Source organism: Gekko japonicus, unplaced genomic scaffold (genome assembly GCF_001447785.1).
Source record: "Gekko japonicus isolate JY-2015 unplaced genomic scaffold, Gekko_japonicus_V1.1 scaffold4, whole genome shotgun sequence".
Classification (NCBI taxonomy): Eukaryota; Metazoa; Chordata; class Lepidosauria; order Squamata; family Gekkonidae; genus Gekko; species Gekko japonicus.
This window is the reverse complement of record NW_015165234.1, coordinates 951,983-965,869: the sequence shown is the minus strand read 5'-3', so window position 1 is coordinate 965,869 and position 13,887 is coordinate 951,983. Positions and strand designations below refer to the sequence as shown.

The following is a 13,887-nucleotide window of genomic DNA, read 5'->3' as shown; positions in this document are numbered from 1 at the left end:
GCTCTCCCCCCCCCCCATCAAACCCCCACCCTCCCCACCCCCGCGGAACCCTCACATACTGTGATCAAGGCTTCCCCCCGGGTTGCAGCGCTCCAGCACGAGCCCGGGAGACCAGCTACGGGCCCTCCTCAGGCCTCCCCCGGGTCGCAGCGCTCCAGTGCGGGCCCCGGAAAGCCGGTGACGGGCCTCCTCAGGCCTCCCCCGGGCTGCAGCGCTCCAGAGCAGGACCCGGGAGGCCAGCGACGGGCCTCTTCAGGCCTCCCCGGGCTGCAGCACTCCAGAGCGGGCCCCAGGAGACCAGCCTCCTCAGGGCAGCAGCGCTCCAGTGCGGGCCCCGGGAAACCGGCGACGGGCCTCTTCAGGCCTCCCCTGGGCTGCAGCGCTTTGGCGCGGGGAGCTGGGGGTGGGGCTTGCCGCCACTGCAATTAGTGCCAGCTTCTGGGCTGCCAGAGCAGTGCTCCGGCGTGCTCTGGCCACAGATGACCCCTGAGTTTAGGCCAAATTGATCTATTTAGGCTGCTGAGCTGAACAAACAGCAGCAAATAGCTTTACTGCAGGCCAAGCTGAAAAGATTCTTTTGGAAAAGTTTGCAATGTCTTTCTCCTTAATATTTTTTCAAATAAGAGAATAGTCCCATTTCGTTAGGCCAGGTTCTAAATAAGAATGTAGGCGTGTATTTGCAAGACCCTTAAAACTCTTGGTCCAAATTAACAACTTATGTCCCAAAGTCACAAAACTCAGAGGTATTTAAGATTCCATTAATGATTTTTAAGAATGAAAAGAAACCCCTTTTCTCCAGCAGGGAGAGATGTTGGAGTGAGGCTTGTTAGAGCTGGTAGTACTAATGCGGGAGAGAAAGGAGAGAAAGAGCTGTCTGTTTGGGCATACCTGCTGAGTGGAAGGAAGAAGGCACTACCTCAGCTGTGCAGACAAGTGGTTTTCTGCGGAGTTGAGAGGGGCAGGAAATGAAGAAACAGTAACAAATCCTCGCACAACTGCTCCAGCTCTAACTTCAAGAGTGGAATAGTGTGTTCCTCCAGGTGCTTCTTACCAAACGACCACTCAGAGCCTGCCTCACTCTCTCTCTACCTACTGGTACACAGAATATGCTTTGGAGAGAGAAAGAGAGACTGGGGAGAGGAAAAAAGACGGTTGCCTGCAGAAGTGATCCCCAGACATCGCTTGTCTTCCCATGAGTGACAGCTACATGTCGCTCCCACTGCCCCAGCACTTGCATGCACACCTGCCTCCTCAGGTCCCTCCTACTCCCAGGAAACCATGTCCCACAGTCTGAGGACCTCAGGGGCAAAGGGGCAAACAACATCCCTTGTTTACTGGATAGAATTTATAGCATACTCACGGCTCCACAATGAGTAGGCAAGGCGACAGTTTACTCGTCGATAAAACTGCTTGTTTATAGGCCAGAGGAGTAGTGTGCATAGCTGGATGAAGTTAATGATGAACCCACTCACAACGAAGACAAACCCAATCAGGAGGTGAACAATAAACTGGGTCTTCAGAAATGCAATTAAGCCCATGATAACTGCTTAGTGGCGCTTGCAAGGTCCTTCACTCAGAATAACAGTCCTATAAAAGAAAGAGAAAAACTGCATTTAGTGATATCCATAGTTTAAAAGAGAAAACATTGGAGGAGAAAAAAAATTGTCTCCAGGCCAATGCCATTCAGGTGTCTCTTAGCTGTGGGTCAAAACTTGTTTAGCACTATGCCACAGCCTATTTCCCAGCAATAGTAACAGGAGGTCTTGCTATCAATAACAGCAATCCAGTTCTTGTGTACTTGCAACTCCTTAGCAGTAAGCTGATTTTCCAAAAGCCCTGGCTTCTGAAGGCCCACAATGAATGATGATTTTGCATGAACTGCGTAATAAAGAATGCCTTGCTTCTACAGTTAAGAGTGTTGCTTTTAGAAACACTTCAAAACGGTAAGAATAGTTGTAGATTTTCTGGGCTGTATGGCCATGGTCTTGGCATTGTAGTACCTGACGTTTCGCCAGCAGCATTGTACTACAATGTACTACAATGCCAAGACCACGGCTATACAGCCTGGGAAATCTACAACAACTAATGAACTCCGGCCAGGAAAGCCTTCAACAACATGTAAGAGAACTGTCGTGCTTTAATATTACACAGGGCTGGCAAAACTTCCAGGGGGGGGAAATCTGCTTACTAAAGGTGGGTTTCACCCTCCTCCACACCCTGGTGAATGAAGCAGTTGAGAGAACGAAGTATGTGTGGTTGGCAGGCATTAGATCAAATGCCTCCCCCATAAGGATGCTTTTTTGACTCATAGCTGCCAGCCCAAATTAGGGTATGGAAGAAGCACCAAATATAAAAGTTGGACTGACTACAACATTTTTGGTGGTGGAAATGGGTGTTTGCATGTCAGTACTCACGTCCACTCAAAGCACTGTTGCAAAACTAGCTGTTGTCCAGCGACACTATACCCTCCAACGGCACACATGCTTTACAGTTTCAGGACTACCTGTATTCTGGACATTAAAAAAGCACTTCTGTGCCAAGGAAACCTAATCACTGTATCAAGAATATCTGTAATTGTGATCCAAACAGGCAATTCAGGTTTGTATATATAACAGAAGCAGCTCTGTAGCCAGCGTACAAGGCTTCCTTACAAATGTGTAAATTCTACTCCTCCTAAAGTCATGTGCATTTGTCCTATGAAATCTGGTAGAGATGGTCCCTTGGGTAAGGGATATAGGCTGCCCAAATTTCAGAAAAATCAGATGGAATAACAGCAGTTTTAAATAAATGGCAGGCAGTGGAGGTTTGTCTCCCTTACTATTTCCCATAGTTTTGTGTTGATCAGGGAAAACAGCAGTTTATCTATTTTGAAGTATAAAATGTTGTCAAAATTCCCTTTTGTTTACATTTTGAAAATCTGCTGTATACTTTTATTACTTTCCCCAAGTTGTTCAACAGCGAGAGACAATAAGGGGATCCACAAAGACTTGCAGGAGACAGGAAACCGTATTCCTTCTCTGGCCCCCACTTCATCCCCCTCTTGTTTTCCTCTTGCTCCACCACCACTGTTGCCTTCTTTCTCCCATCACTGATTTCCCCTCAACACTCCCATCACCATTTCTCTCTCTCTCTCCCCCTGCTGCTGCTTTTTTGTCCCCCACCTCCTCTCCTCACCCTTAGCCATTTACTTTTTAAAACACCTCAGTATGGTGCTTCTAAGCAACCCATAATGTTGACCATGATCTTGTGAGATCTTAGTTTATTAAGAGTGTTTGCACCTGCATACACTGCTTTTCTCTTTTGGGGGTGTATTTTTTAAATTTGGGGGATTTTCCTAGAAACCCAGGGCTTCCTTTCCAATTTGTAGAGGCATCATTGTGCAGATTTTTTAAGTGCACTCTGGGGCCAAATTCAGAATGAGATTAACTGGTATGAAGACTAGTGAATTTATATTATGCATGCTCAGTGCCAGCTGCCACAAGGGGGCACAGTGGGTGTAAATAATTCAGTTCATAGCTGCAAGCGAAAACAGTGAGTAGGGATCTGCTCACCAAGGTGATTTGTTATCCCTGGAGAGATAAAATTTTGCAGCCTACCACACACCCAAAAGAAAGGTTGAACAGGGAGTTAAATAAAGCCTTGGCTTGGAGGCAAACAATGGGTGAGACAACTGAGTGTGAATATGAGAAAGTAATTTAACTGGCTATTTAGAAGCAAAAAGAAACTGGCCTTGGTAGTACATTCTGGGCTCTGCCACTTCAGATAGCAGGTGAGGGATATCATGGCTGAATGCTCCTCCATAGGGATGGGCACAAACTGACTCATGAACTAAAGTTAGTCACAAACTTTGGCTGGTTCGTGATTTGCAAAGCAATGTTCACAAACTGAAGAGCCATCACAAACTTCCACAAATTTTGATGTAGTTTATGATGGTTCATGAAGAGCAGAAAGCAGGGCTCTTTATGAAAAACAGCTGAGTGGTGGGGAGCACTGTTTGGTTTAGATGGCTTGGAGCCATTTAAACCACTGCTTTCTGCTCCCTGCAAAAAAAGCAGCAGGGAGCAAAAAGCAGGGGTTTAAATGGATCATGAACTGATACAAAATGGTTTGGTTCACAAACTGGCATATTGGTTCGTGGCTTAACGACAAATCAAACTGCAAAAATGCCATTCACACCCATACTTGCTCCTCCATAAAGAGAACTAGCACAGAATCCTTCTCCCTCACATCTAAACAGAATTGTTCAAGAGGGCTTTCTTCCAGAAGGAGTAAAGGTATAATGTAATGGTTCAGCTCTGGAGGTGATTTAAGCACATATGTTTGCATGAGTTGTTCTGAGTTTTCCTTTATTCTGCAATCCAGCCCAACAGTGATTTTTTTTGGCAGGTCTTACTAGGAATCTCTGCTGTTAGATTAAAATATTATTTATCTTGTAATCTGATTACATGCTGCTTGTAATCTTTCTTCCGTTTTGGTAAGAAAGGTGGACTAAAAGTGAAAATAATAAATCAAGAGTTTTTATGTATAAGGAACATTTGTATATGGAGGAATATTCAATCATAAATCCTCATCTACAGTCTGAAGTGGTACAACTCAGAAAGAAGTGTGCTATCTCAATGCTAACTATTGTTTAGGATGATTTAATGTCTGTATGCACTGCATACAGGAAGAAAGTTGATTCATTTGAAATGTAGTGTTGGAGAAGAGTTTTAAAAATACTGTGGATTGCCAAAAAGACTAATAAGTGGCTTCCAGATCAAATCAAGCCTAAATTTTCCCTAGAAGCTAAAATGACTATCACATTTTGGTCACCTTACGAGAAGACAAGAGTCACTGAAAAAGACAGTAATGCTAGGAAAAGTTGAAGGCAGCAGGAGAAGAGGAAGACCCAATAAGAGATGGTTTGACTCAATCAAGGAAGCCACAGCCCTCAATCAAGGAAGCCACAGCCCTCAAGGAAGCCACAGCAAGGCCTGAGTAAGGATGTTAATGATACGACATGGATTCAGGAGGGTAGCCGTGTTGGTCTGAAGCAACAGAACAAAGTTTGAGTCCAGTGGCACCTTTAAGACCAACAAAGTTTAATTTTGGATATAAGCTTTCATATGCATGCACACTTCATCAGATACAACGAAGTGTGCATGCACACAAAACCTTATACGCAGAATTAAACTTTGTTGGTCTTAAAGGTGCCACTGGACTCAAACTTTGTACTAATTATTGGACATGTTGGAGGTAATTCATTCATAGGGTCACCATAAATTGGAAGCAACTTGACAGTCCGTAACACACACACACACATGCACTGCATGGTACATCTTGGGTAGTGTCCTGGAGCATGACACAGTGTTAAGAACATAAGAGACGCCGATGTTGGATCAGGCCAAAGGCCCATCCAGTCCAACACTCTGTCATACAGTGGCCAAAAATACCAGTGCCATCAGGAGGTCCACCAGTGGGACCAGGACATTAGAAGCCCTCCCACTGTTGCCCCCCCCAAGCACCAAGAAGGCAGAGCATCACTTGCCCCAGAGCCCCTATCTATACCTTGTGGCTAATAGCCACTGATGGACTTCTGCTCCATATGCCTATCTAATTCCCTTTTGAAGCCGTCCATGCTTATAGCCGCCACCACTTCCTGTGGCAGTGAATTCCATGTGTTAATCACTCTTTGGGTGAAGAAGTACTTCCTTTTATCCGTTCTAACCCGACCGCTCAGCAATTTCATGGAGTGCCCACGAGTGCTTGTATTGTGAGAAAGGGAGAAAAGTACCTCTTTCTCTACCTGCTCTTTCCCATGCATAATCTTATAAACCTCAATCATGTCACCCCTCAGTCGTCGTTTCTCCAAGCTAAAGAGCCCTAAGCGCCTTAACCGTTCCTCATAGGGAAAGTGTTCCAACCCCTTTATCATTCGAGTTGCCCTTTTCTGCACTTTTTCCAAAGCTATAATATCCTTTTTAAGGTGTGGTGACCAGAACTGCACACAGTATTCCAAATGAGGTCGCACCATTGATTTATATAGCGGCATTATGATATTGGCTGATCTGTTTACAATACCCTTCCTAATAATCCCCAGCATAGCATTGGCCTTCTTTATTGCAGTCACACACTGTCTCGACATTTTCAGTGAGTTATCCACTACAACTCCAAGATCTCTCTCTTGATCAGTCTCTGCCAGTTCAGACCCCATCAACGTGTATTTATAGTTAGGATTTTTGGCTCCAATGTGCATCACCTTGCACTTGGCCACATTGAACCCCATTTGCCATGTTGACGCCCACTCGCCCAACTTTGACAGATCCCTTTGGAGTGCCTCACAATCCTCACTGGTTTTCACCACCCCGAACAACTTTGTCTCCACTGAGAAAATTGCCCATTTATACTCACTTTCTGTTTTCTATTAATTAGCCAGTTTTTGATCCACAAAAGGACTTGTCCTTTTATCCCATGATTTGTTGTTCAGTCATAGACATGGCCCAGTGCAACTGCCATATACAAAGGCTGCTAAGTCCTCTCTAGTCCTGACCTGGATAGCCCAGGTAAACCCAATCTCATCAGATCTCAGAAGCTAAGCAGGGTCAGCCCTGGCAAGTATTTGGATGGGAGACCTTCAAAGAATACCAGGGGAGTGACCAATGTTCCCTCCAATTTTTTTCCCCTACTGAGTGAAGCAGTTCACATCCTGAGCAGAATGTAACTGCTGTAAACTTAAAATGGGCAGCGCAAGGCCGCTCACGCGCATAGTTCAGAGGGAACACTGGCATGACATGGAGGCAGGCAATGGCAAACCGCCTTTGAGCACCTCTTGCCTTTAAAACCCCACGGGGGTCACCATAGTTCAGCTGTGACTGGGCTTGATGGCCCTTTCCTCCACCACCAAGTCTTCACTACTAGCCCTTCAGCAAAGCCTTGAATTGAGGCATTATAGTGATGAAAGTTTGATGACACAAAGCTGGGAGGAAATTTTTGCATTTCTTTCCAAGCCCCTAAACCTGGTATGGTTTGAACGTAAAAAGTCATGATTTGTCACTCCGTGAACAAGCCAACGGGGATCAGCAGGCTTGGCCAGCCAATGCAACACACTATCCTCCACAGCAAACTATGGCTTTGTCTTCTTCTAGATCTACAGTCTGGTCTTCGCCTTCTCATCAAACACCAAATCACGTCATTCCCGGTTCCTGACAGACTGCTTTGCTACCCACAACTCACTTTATACCATCCCAGTCAGCCCCCTGGATGTGCTTTGCACTACAGCCTCCTCCTGTTATGAGTCAGCAAAATTTTAAAAAGGTATATCCCAACAGTCAAATTCCGAAATACGATCTTCAGTCACTCAGATCCTCTGCAAAGTGTTCCTACTATAAAATGACAGTTTCTTTATTGAAAGGCAAAATTATTCCACCTCCTACTCATCAGTTGCTCCCTTCCGATCACTAGAGTGCATCTCCTTGCATTTCACACCGCCACAAAACTGAGTGGGTTTTGATTCATTTCCGAGCCTGGCCTTGAAAAAAAGAGAAAGAGTAATGCATGTAACCAGCCTAACGCTGTCTCAAGCAGGGATGACAAAATAGAGAGAAGAGCCAAATGTTGATCCTTCTGAACATCCATAAGCCAATTTGCAGGTCTCCTTCAGCTTACGAGGCCCACCTCATTCACTTGGGGTAATGCATCACAAGGTTGTAGCCTGCAAAAGTTCAAACTGTATGCCAAACAGATCTTTCTGGTCCTGGTACAAGGGGAGTAGGTTGTGCTTTTCTGACCTAGAAAGTTATCCTCGCACCCCCCCAAATGTATAGCCTAGTTATATCTAACTGAATGCATTTCTGTTTAAGAGACAGAAAATCCCCTTACTGCTTCATAGCATGTCTATATAGGATAGTGTTGCAAGCTGGCATCATACATATAGGCAATCTGAAGTGAATGTGTAAATCCATCTTGCCCAATTATTACAATAGATTATCTATGTACTGAATTACTTGCTGAACTACTTTTCCTAAGATATAGAACTGCACAGTCCCCAGAAGAACTTATTGCCCATCTTTTCCCCTGAAAACACTCCCAGTGTATACATTTTTAAGTCAATCACAATTCATCACCATTGCCCTGAAAGACAGAAAGTCTTTTGGGCTATTTTTCTTTCAGATGTCTGGCGCGGGTCCGTGTGTGTGTCTTTGACAACATGACATAAGCATCTTCTTGCTTCCCGTTACGTGATTTCAATCTACATTTCAACTTACATGAAGTCATCATGTCATTTTTTGCTGTTAGTACTTTAATTACCACATATCAACATAATTATTGATCCCACTGAATATGCCTTTTCAAGTCCAGTAACAATAAGCAAAGAGCAACTATGCAGCAGAAAAGCAAACTCCTCCACTGATGTGGAGAAGGTACACGTGAAGAGGGTCAGCTATAGAACTGGTTTCAGACCATCAGTGCTGTGAACTGTACCCAGTGCGACACGGCATAACTAGTCACTTCCTCACTCAATTTTAAGTCCATAACTTCCAGGAAACCTTTCCTAGATAATATATTACACTGACATTTCTGAAACCAATACGTTTTCGCAATGGTGTCTTCCCATTGTGGGCAGAGTCTTAATTGGCCATTACAGCATAGAAAGAAATATTCTCATTACTGTCACCAGTGCACAAATCAATTCATGGCGGGAGCACCACAGACAGGTTAAGTTCTTGCAGCCATTTATTAAACTGTAATTTCTGGGATTGATTTTTCCATTACACTGCCCATTTCTGTATTTGCTGTGCCTACTGCTGAAAAGCCTATGCACCTGCAAATACTGAAGACGATGATGCTTGGCATCTTTATAATGCCTGGCCAAGTCGTGCAACTCAAGTATAGGCTTTAAAAAATGTTTCTAGCTCTCAAAGTCATGAAAAAAAGTTTTGGCAAAAAGCTTTCTTCTGCATGCCCCTTGCAGTGATATTCGTCAAAGACAAAGCTACTAAATCTACATATATCCCTGTAAGAGTGCTGATGGGGCAAAAATATGTTACTCGGTAAGTTATTTCTTCTCTAAGACCACCACACTTATGGGCAAAGGCAGAAGAAAGACCATTCCCCCTTGAACAAAACTGTTGTATCTGAAAATGTGGTACTCAGGTCATTGACAGGGAAAGGTCATAAAATCACAGAGTCATAGAATCATAAAGTTGGAAGGGACCTCCAGGCTCATCTAGTCCATGCAGGAGATTCACAAATACCTCCCCCCACACCTCCAGTGACCCTTGCTCCATGCCCAGAAGACGGCAAAAAACCCTCCTGGATCCCCAGCCAAACTGGCCTGGAGAAAAAGTGTTTTCTGACCCCAAGGTGGAGATCAGCATTTCCCTGGGCATGCAAGAAAGGGCCACAAGAACTAAGCACTGAGGCAACCCTTCCTGCCTTCCCTCTCATGATCTGCCTAAGTTCACAGGATCTGCATTGCTGTCAGATGGCCATCTAGCCTCTGTTTGAAAACCTCCAAAGAAGGAGAGCCCACCACCTCCCAAGAAAGCCTGTTCTACTGAGGAACCACTCTGTCTTCTTTCTAACGTTTAGCAAAAAACTTTTTTGATTTCATTTCAACCCGTTGGTTCTGGTCCAACCTTCTGGGGCAACAGAAAACAACTCTATACCATCCTCTATATGACAGCCCTTCAAGTACTTGAAGATGGTTATCATATCATCTCTCAGTCGTCTCCTCTCCAGGCTAAATATACCCAACTTCTTCAACCTTTCCTCATAAGACTTGGTCTCCGGACCCCACACCATCTGCGTTGCTCTCCTCTGGACATATTCCAGCATGACTATATCCTTCTTAAATTGTGATGCCCAAAACTGAACACACTACTCTAGGTGAGGTCTAACCAGAGCAGAGTAATGCAATACCATCACTTCATGTCATCTGGACACTATGTCTGTTGATACAGCCCGAAATTGTATTTGTCTTTTTTGCTACTGCTGACTCATGTTCAGTGTATGGCCTACTAAGACCCCTAGATCCTTTTCACACATACTACTTCCAAGACAAGTCTTCCTATAGTCACACATACTACTTCCAAGACATCCTAGAATTATGCATTTGATTTTTCCTACCTAAATGCAGAACTTTACATTTATCCCCATTGAAATTCATTTTATTTGTTTTAGCTCAGTTTTCCAGCCTGTCAAGATCATCCTGTATCCTGACTCTGTCTTCTACTGTATTTGCTACCCCTCCCAATTTAGTATCATCTGAAATTTAATAAGCACAAGAAAGGGGACCCGCGAAAATCGCGGGGGGAGGAGCGGGGGAGCTCCGCACACCTTGAATAAGCCTTTGTTGGGCTTAAAGGTGCCGCTGGAGTCAAAGCCTAAGGTTAAAAAAAAGGAACAGAAAGAAAAACATCACCTGGAGAAGTGAGGGGGCCCCCTCATCCCGCTCCTCACCCAGGTGCTGAGAAGAACCTCGCCTTGGAGGGATGGTCGCCTCTGGCTTCCGGGGAGGGTAGGTGTATTGCGAAATTTCCCTCCTGCTGGGCATGTGCAGAGGCGGCTGAGGGACGCTCGTGGCCGCCAGAGGCCTCTGGGCAAGCCCACCCTCTTCCCCCGCCGCCAGCCGTGCTCTCTTCTGCCATGGGAAGGTGGCGGGGCGGCCTTGGCTCGATGACGCAAAGCAGAAGCCTCCGGGCGGGGGCGGGGCTTTTAGCCGACAGACTGAGGGGAAGCCGCGGTGAGAGAGCGGCGAGCGGCCCCAGCCAGGCCCAGTTTGGCCCCCTGCCAGTGCTGCGCCAAGCAGATAGGCGGCTAAGGAAGTGGCAGCTCCCTTGAGGTGAAACGGCCTCCTCCTCCCGCTCTTAGAGGCTCTGTGGCCTCTTTCGTCCCTCACGAGGGCCCCAGAGACGGCTGTCTTCCTTCTTGAAAACCGGGTCTGGGAGGAATGATGGGACTCAGTCCTCATAGCGCGTCGCCTCGAGTCCGGCAGGGCCGCCGTTTGGCCTCCCTGCAACAGCCCTGCGGGTTAGTCTCAGCCTCGCCGGTGTCTCTTCCCCCCCCCAACCAAGACAGTTCGTAGAGCGTTCCCTGCGCACGTGCAGTGGACGCTCTTTTACTTTTGGGGGGATTTTAATATCCTCCCGATAGTTTTTTAAAGTTTTTAGATTTTTGTGCACACCTGGGGACCGCCCCATGTGCACAAAACTCTCCCTCCCCCCCAGCTGCCCCCGGTGCGCGGATTTAGGTATCCGCACACCAGGGGGCGACTTCAGTATTAGATATATAGATTCTCTCTACTCCTTCATCCAAATAATTGATAAAGATATTGAACAAAACATGTCCCAGGACAGATCCTTGAGGCACTCCACTTGTCACTCCTCTCCAAGAGGATGAGGAGCCATTAAAAAGCACTCTTTGGGTACAATCTGTCAACCAGTTACAGATCCACCTAATAGTAATAGGATCCAAACCACATTTTACCAATTTGTCAACAAGAATATTATGTGGAACCTTATCAAAAGCCTTACTGAAATTAAGATAAACTTATTCCCCTGATCCAACAAGGTAGTCACTTTCTCAAAAAAAAGAGATAAGGTTCGTCTAACATGACTTGTTCTTGAGAAACCCATGCTGGCTCTTAGTAATCACAGCCGTCCTTTCTAAATGCTCAAGGACTGTTTGATGATTTGTTCTAAAACTAAAAGAGTAATCATGGACATTTCTACACTAGTTATTTCCTGCAGGTCCATGCTTATTTGAAGACACCATGATGCACACTTTAAAATCCATACTGACAATATATGTGTCCTATAAATACAGCAACTGTCCTCCTGAGAGTTGTACCAAATAATAAGAGCAAGCTACTGACTGAAGCTGCGGTGGCTCAAGTGGTTAAGACGCTGAACTGCAGGCTGTGGAAGGTCAGTAGTTCAGCGGTTCAAGACCCAGGTACCGCAAGACAGGGTGAGCTCCTGTCTCTAGTTCCAGCTCCTGCCAACCTAGCAGTTCGAAAGCAAGAAATTGCAAGTAGATAAATAGGTACCACTTCGGTGGGAAGGTAACAGCGTTCCGTGCGCCTTGGTGTTTAGTCATGCCGGCCACATGACCACGGAAACGTCTTCGGACAGCGCTGGCTCTTCGGCTTTGAAACGGAGATGAGCACCGCAACCCTAGAGTCGGACTCGACTGGCTTTCGAGCAAGGGAACCTTTACCTTTACCTTACTGACTGAACGGAAATCCAGATGTTGTAACTCTTTGTTCTCATTCCTAGTTTCAGAATTCTGCAGGTTTAATTTTTCTTCTTCTTGCACAATTGTATAAATTCATTTCCAGATGTTTCTATGATGAAGAAATAGAAACAACTCAGAAGGGATCATTATAGACAAATATTCAGTTGCTAGAGATTCAAATGGGATGGAAAGCAAAGGCCTCAGAGGATAAGCAAACCAAACCATGCTTATGAATTGAAGAACTGCCCAGTTAACACCAAACAACTTCATGTGCAGACCAGCTGCAGCTGTCATAAACTGCTGCTTGAAAGCAGGCTCTCACAGGGAGCATGTCTCTAAGGTGCTTCAGCAGATATACAGAAAAGCATTCTTGATGGAGTGAAGAACAAGCAAGAATTCGCTACTGGGCTTTAGGCTAAGCAAAGTAACTTAAGCAGGCATACCAGGAACAGAAAGTGTACAAGAGGGCAGTTGGATGTGCAAAGCCATTTAGAAAGCTAAGAGCAGGAGTCTGGGGAATGGGGCGAGAGAAAAAAGCAGAGTTAGGAGTCAAGTACAGATTGTTGTGGCAAATTAAAGGAGGATTTGTGGTTGACTTGAAAGGGTCAGCATTTCTGTGGGGCGATAAAATAGTACACATGTGAACTCTTGCCGTCAGCTCATTGCCTCCATTACAGTGGGAAAGTTACTTCAGGCAACAGACTCCTGAGCTCCAGTGCAAATGAAAGGGTGTCTTTCTGCTGCTGTGCTTTAGGTGAAAAACTGTCAGACTTCAGCACTGGCTGTTGTGCATGTTTTTAAATCTCACCATTTCTATTGTTCTTATAAACCTAAAGGGGAAAGGGGCATATTTTAAAAACCTAATGCAATGTGTTTTGGTAGACTTTTAGATGTATTTGACACACATCACAAAACAAATTAAAAACAGCAGCAGCTAAGCACCCCAGGAATCAATAAATAATTATTTCTTATTAACCTCCTCATGAAAGCCAAGCCGGGGTGTTCTACAGATTCTCCCAGCACATCACCTTGAAAACAAAGAATACAAAATCTACTAGTTTATTTACTTAAAGTCTTAGAGAATAACAATAGGGAATACCAAATAAAAGATACAAATAAAACTATTGCCCAATATTGAAAATATCTGGGGGAGATAGAGCAAAACTGCACATACAATCTACAAGTGCAAGGGTGTGTGTATCCAAAATTATTGTGGACAGTGGCCTCCCAGACCATGTTGGCTCAAATACAACCATTCCACACACAAAAAACCATCCCACAAAATAAAAAATCTTAAAACAAATAAATGCTCATATCCACAGTTCCCTCTAAGCTGCACTAGGGGACGCTGGCACACAACATTTCAGAGGCTAGCTCAGAGGATTTTTGCCCAGCTCACAACCAAACTTCTATAGGAAACAAGGAAAGACGGGGGCACCTCCTTCTGGGGCCCATAGAATCGGACCCCCTAGTACAATTTTTTTGAAACTTGAGAGGGAATTGAGGAGGCACCAGCAGCTATGTTGCAAATTTGATGCCTCTTCCTCAAAAAACAGCCCTGCAGAGCCCCAGATAGCTCTAGATAGATTCTCCATTATAGCCTATGGGACCCATGGACTATAATGGTCCCCATCTTCTATATATATAAAAGAAAGTCCCCTCACCATAAAA

The 13,887-nt window shown here is 45.1% G+C and overlaps 1 protein-coding gene across 1 annotated transcript in view; it reads right to left on the bottom strand.

The window, feature by feature from the left end:
* Window positions 1-13,887, bottom strand: part of AGPAT3 (1-acylglycerol-3-phosphate O-acyltransferase 3) — a 126,479-nt gene that overhangs the window by 32,160 nt on the left and 80,432 nt on the right. Inside the window, exon 2 of the mRNA XM_015409815.1 lies at window positions 1,361-1,587. Coding sequence (XP_015265301.1) covers window positions 1,361-1,538 — 178 coding nt within the window. The 5' untranslated portion in view covers window positions 1,539-1,587. The remainder of the gene's footprint in view (window positions 1-1,360; window positions 1,588-13,887) is intronic.